The sequence below is a fragment of the Haliotis asinina genome, chromosome 15, assembly GCF_037392515.1.
Source record: "Haliotis asinina isolate JCU_RB_2024 chromosome 15, JCU_Hal_asi_v2, whole genome shotgun sequence".
NCBI classification, from domain to species: domain Eukaryota; kingdom Metazoa; phylum Mollusca; class Gastropoda; order Lepetellida; family Haliotidae; genus Haliotis; species Haliotis asinina.
In genome coordinates, this window is record NC_090294.1 from 48,669,068 (window position 1) to 48,675,117 (window position 6,050).

The window sequence follows — 6,050 nt, forward strand, 5'->3', positions numbered from 1 at the left end:
ATTAAAAATACACATGTGCTACGATTAAAAACAGTGGAAGTCTAAAGGTACAGGAAATGTTTTGGGACTTACCCTCTCAGGAGGACAATAATTTTATGGTACTTCAACCTCCTTTGAGGGTACAGCCACCAACATTTCAAGTTACTAATCTAAACTACCATCAATTAAAATGCAGCTATCTACACAACATAATAATCAAAATTCAACGATGAAATCAGTTTCTTTTAAAAATCCAAGAATTAAATGAGAACTTACGGTGTTAAAAAGGTCCTTCATTGTTTTCACATTGAAATATTTATCCCTTATGATGGAGAATTCAGCACAGTCAAGCAGTATATGCTTGACCGTGGTTCTCTCATCACAAGGGATGCAAAACGGAGGATCCTCACCTTTCAATAGGTATGAATGAGTATATCTTGTATGGCCAATACGACATCGTCGCATAATGACCTCTTCAAATCTGGACTGACAGCCCAAGTGAGTGTAACCAATATAAGGTTTTATGGCATGTAATTTATTTATTCCCACTTGGGTGTCCCACTTCTTTTGCATCAGATCACGAATGTAAGTTCTAATGCTAGCTTTATAGTCACTGTATGGAATAAGAAGTGGTGTCACAGATTTGTTGAGTGCAGCCTTAGCAGCAAGATCGGCCATTGCATTCCCAGAAATACCTACATGGCTGGGTAACCAACAAAAGACAATGTCGTATTGGCCAGTAGCAAGATCATTGTACAATTCAATAATTTCTATTAAAAGTGGATGTTTACAAGAAATATTTTTAATCGCCTGAAGACAAGAAAGAGAGTCTGAATAGATTATATATTGTTTACGTTTAGGGTGTCTTTGAATATATTTGAGAGCTGTTAATATAGCGTTAGCTTCTGCTGTAAAAATAGAACTATTATCAGGTAATCTAGAAGATATTGTTCTGGATCCAATGACAGTGGCACAAGCCACAGCGCCACCATTCTTGGACCCATCTGTATATAAGGATTTATAATTGCTATATTTATGTTTCAAATGATTATATTCTTGTTTATACTGTAATTCATTCGTTTCTGACTTTTTAAATGAAGTTAATGTTAGGTCCACTTGGGGTCTGACCAACTGCCAAGGAGGAGAAGAAAGAAGACGGGAGGGAGCTATGTTTTCCAGCTCAATGCCCGCAGCAGAAAGAAAGGGTTTCATTCTATGTCCTAGAGGCGGGACAAGAGAAGACTTTTTGTTGTATAAATCCTCATAAAGGGGATTGGAGACACAGCTATATGCAGGGTTAGATTCATTAGAGTGTAATTTAGTTATGTATTGTAAGGATAATTTAATACGACGTTCTGTAAGAGATGGTTCATCGGCCTCAACGTAAGGTGAAGTTCTGAAGGAACCAAGACAAAGTCTTAGACCTTGATGATGGACAGAATCAAGAAGTTTCAGGTGGCTTTTGCAGGCTCCGCCATATACGATGGAGCCATAATCAAGTTTGGAACGGACAAGTGATCTGTATAAGTGTAGGAGAGTAGCTTGATCCCCTCCCCACTTTGAGTTCGAAACAACTTTAAGTAAATCGAGTGCCTTCAGGCATTTAGTTTTTAGGGATTTGATATGTGGCAAAAAAGTTAAATGGGAGTCGAAAATAAGACCCAAGAACTTGGCCTCCTTCACAACTTTGATGAGAGTGCCATTTAGAAATAGTTCCGGATCCTTATGATGCTTATATTTTCTACAAAAGTGAAGGCAATTAGTTTTAGACTTTGAGAATTTAAAGCCGTTTTGTAGACACCAGGTATTTATTTTATTTAAACACAACTGCAATTGCCGTTCAATAGTGTGCATATTTTTCCCACGACAAGAAATATTAAAATCATCCACAAAAAGTGATCCGTCTATTGAATCATTTAAAACCTTGGATAAACTATTGATTTTAATACTAAACAATGTGACCGACAAAATACTGCCTTGTGGAACACCCTGATCCTGATTATAATGGTCAGACAGGGTAGAACCCACTCGGACTTGAAATTGTCTGTCACTCAAAAAACGTGAAATAAAAAGAGGCAAACGACCCCTCAAACCAAAATCATGTAAATCCTTTAAAATACCATGCTTCCAGGTGGTATCGTATGCTTTCTCAAGATCAAAGAATATCGATACTGCATGTTGTTTATTAACTACTGCATTTTTAACGAAGGATTCTAGTCGTACCAAATGATCAATGGTACTACGGTTTTTCCTAAAACCACACTGAATATTTGTTATAAGTTTATTGGTTTCAAGATACCACGTTAACCTACTGTTTACCATTCGTTCCATGGTTTTACAAACACAACTCGTTAAAGAGATTGGTCTGTAATTAGACGGATCAGTATGATTCCGGCCAGGCTTTGGAATAGGGACAACAATGGCATTACGCCACGAAGGTGGAAACTCTCCTGAAGTCCATATGTGATCAAATATTTCTAAAAGGATTTCTAAACATGAGTCGGGCAAATGCTTTAGAAGCTGGTAGTGAATATTATCAGCTCCTGTTGCAGTATTATGAGCTTGCTCAAGGGCAGTATGGAGCTCATATAATGAAAATAATTCGTTATAATCTTCACCATTGTCTGAATTAAAATTGATTCTTTTCTTCTCCTGTTCTTTCTGATATTTTTGAAACTCAGGGACATAATTTGATGAAGATGAATTCTTGGCTAAGGTTGCACCAAGTTTATTTGCAATGTCAGTTTTGTTAGTTAATATAGTCTCACCGTCCTTCAGATGATGAATAGTAGATTTGGAGCCTTTGCCCTTTATTCTTTGGATCATGTTCCACACCTTTGACATTGGTGTACGTGAATTTATTCTGGAAACATAATCTCGCCAAGACTGACGTTTGTTTTGTTTAAATGCACGTCTAGCCTTAGCGTTAGTAATTCTGACTTTGTCTAGATTATGGACAGTAGGATGTTTGCGAAAATATTTTTCAGCTTTCTTCCTACACTTTCTAGCCTGTTTACATTCATTAGTAAACCATGGTTTACGAATGTGCGGAATTGGAGAGGACTGTGGAATTGTTTTGTCAGCAATGTCGTTTAGGATGCTCGAAAACGACTGTATAGGATCTTCACTGTTCTTAAAAAGATCACGCTTCAAGTGTTCAACACACAGAGTCTGATATAAAGACCAATCAGCCCTGGCAAAGTTCCTTTCTTAATACAGGTGGATCATCAGCAGGGTTTATGTTTTTGAGAATGGTGGGGAGGTGATCACTGCCACATAGGTCATCATGGACCATCCATTCAAATTCATTATATAAGGTGGAATCAGCTAGTGATAGATCCAGGGAAGAATATGTTCCCGTGGCTGGATGTAAATAAGTGACTGAGTCGTCATTTAAAATACATAACTTATTATCGGAAATGAATTCCTCTAAAATTTTACCTTTATTATTAGTATTTTCACTTCCCCAAAGCGGATTGTGTCCGTTAAGGTCCCCCATAATAATGCATGGTTTTGGAAGCTGATCATATAGATTTTGAGTGAGTGAGTGAGTGAGTTTAGTTTTACGCCGCACTCAGCAATATTACAGCTATATGGCGGCGGTCTGTAAATAATCGAGTCTGGACCAGAAAATCCAGTGATCAACAACATGAGCATCGATCTGCGCAATTGGGAACCGATGACATGCGTCAACCAAGTCAGCCAGTCTGACCACCCGATCCCGTTAGTCGCCTCTTACGACAAGCTGAGTCGCCTTTTATGGCAAGCATGGGTTGCTGAAGGCCTATTCTACCCCGGCACCTTCACGGGTCCATATAGATTTTGAAGATCGGATTGGCGAACATCTGAAGATGGAGGAATATACAAACTGCACAATGTCAAAACAATGTGTAAAGTCAGGCGAACTGCAACTGTTTGAAGATTCGTATTTAGAGTAACAGGGCTATGTGTCACACTCTGGTGAACCAAAAAAGAAGCACCTCCAGCTGCTCGATCTCCCGGAGGAGAAAAAGAATGATAATTGTTGAACTGTCGTAAAGTAAAGGTATCAGTAGTTTTTAAATACGTCTCTTGGAGACATAGCGCTGATGGCTGAAAGTCCTGTATCAGCAATTGCACTTCGCTGAAATTGTTTTTCAGTCCTCTACAATTCCACTGCAGTATATGTGACAACTGTGTCATGGTGCCTCAATGGGCGATCTTTCACGTGAATGTGAAGAAGAACTATTCCTCCGCTTGTCCTTTTGGGACAGAGTTACGTCCATGTCTAGAGGTCCAAATGAATTTTGGAGAGGAACCTCTGAAGGTGAAGAGTCAGTAAGTGAGAGATTTCTATTTAATTTTTTCCCTTTCTTTCGTTTTGATTGAACTGTGGCTGGTTGTGAACTGGCACGTTGCAAGGTAGGCGTTTGTGATGACTCAGGCTGAACATCAGTCTGAGACCCAGACGTCGACAGGATAACTTGGGCAGTAGCTTGTTTGGGTGAAAGGACGGGTTTTTCTGACTTGACCCATGTCAAGTCAGTCTGACACAATACAGACGATGTTACCACAGATCGGGAGACTGCAACGGAATAAGTTTTAGTCAATGGAGGTGTTGTCTGAGTTTGAAACAGTTTCTTTGCCTCCAGGTAAGAAATATTATTTTGACACTTGAGTTTCATGATATGTGATTCTGTTTGCCACACTGGGCAAGACTTGGAAGACGCAGCATGAGTGTCATTACAATTGCAGCATTTGAGGTCCTTCTGGCAGTCAGTGCCATCATGGTTGTCACCACACCGATGACAGACAGGAGAGTTCCGACATGAGTTTGAAAAATGTCCAAACATTTGACATTTATAACATCGGAGTGGAGTGGGGACATACACCTCCACTCCAATGTTAAAATAGCCTGCTTTGATGGAATCAGGAAGGGACGAACGAGCAAAAGTCATTAAGTATGTATTTGTGTTAATGATAACACCATCTTTCTTTATTGTGAAACGTTTGACAGCAGTTACCGCCTGGTCTTTCAACTCGGTAGTGATTTCATCCTCAGACATGTCAGACAGGCAACGAGCCCTGTCACGAACAATGCCTCGACAAGAGTTCAGAGACCTGTGGACAGTCACAGCAACCTCAACATTTGCAAATGTTTTGATTGACAGCAAATTGAGAGACTGCTGTCTCCGTGCACACTCCACAAGAAGCGAACCACTACGGAGACGGGTGACGTTGCTCACCTCACCACAAATCCCAGATATAGCTTTGGAAATGGCAAATGGGTTTAGTTTGATTGGTGAAAAATCAACAGCCTCGATCACCAGAAATCGTGCCCATGAATCATTGTTAAAAGAAGTATTTCCAGATGAAACATCCAAATCCTCAAGACGTCTTTTCTTTTCGCTGCGAGATGAACCAGAGTTTATTAGTGCCATGATGAAAGAAAAACGTTTCAGCACCCCTGCTCCCCACCCACCATGGAGTGTCAACAAGGACGGTGTCAAATAGCATCGGATATCCTAGATGCCGACACCAGGGATACAAGGATGTTATACTCCAGTGAGTATGACACAAATAGCAACATTTGTATACCATATTAACTGCCAGGGTGGTTCTGCCCATGACAAGAAATTGGACACATGTTGAATCTGGAGGTCAACATCACCAGATTGGCCCTTGAGCCACCGCCTTCTGGCACAGGACTCTAGGCAATGTAAATATATTACAGAGTAGAACGCACCAATGTAAAGTTATGAATCATTTAAACATTGCAAATCAAAAATGTCCAAGACCCAAAAGATAATTTACTGTGCAAATATAATCACCATGCACAGGGCTTGGCGTGACCAGCCGATTGGTCGAACCGGGCCCATTCGACCACCCGTCTAGGTGAAGTCAGGGCCAAAGTGGTGTGTTGAGCAACAGGAACACGGTTCCAGGCCCCTGTTACCCTCAACCACCAGGATCCCTTCCTCCAGCGACACAGGGCCGCAACCCACGGCCAACGGGTTGGTGGATCAAATATACCCCCGGGTCCACAACGGGGGTGTCGGCGAGCTCTTGGCGTTACCCAGCACCCACCACGA

General features: G+C 40.8%; 1 protein-coding gene across 1 annotated transcript; it reads right to left on the reverse strand.

The window, feature by feature from the left end:
• Window positions 1-4,157: 4,157 nt before the first annotated feature.
• On the reverse strand, window positions 4,158-5,399 carry LOC137265068 (uncharacterized). The gene has a single exon (XM_067800386.1). It carries the CDS (start codon window positions 5,397-5,399, stop codon window positions 4,158-4,160), a length of 1,242 nt encoding a protein of 413 aa, XP_067656487.1.
• Between the last annotated feature and the right edge of the window lie 651 nt (window positions 5,400-6,050).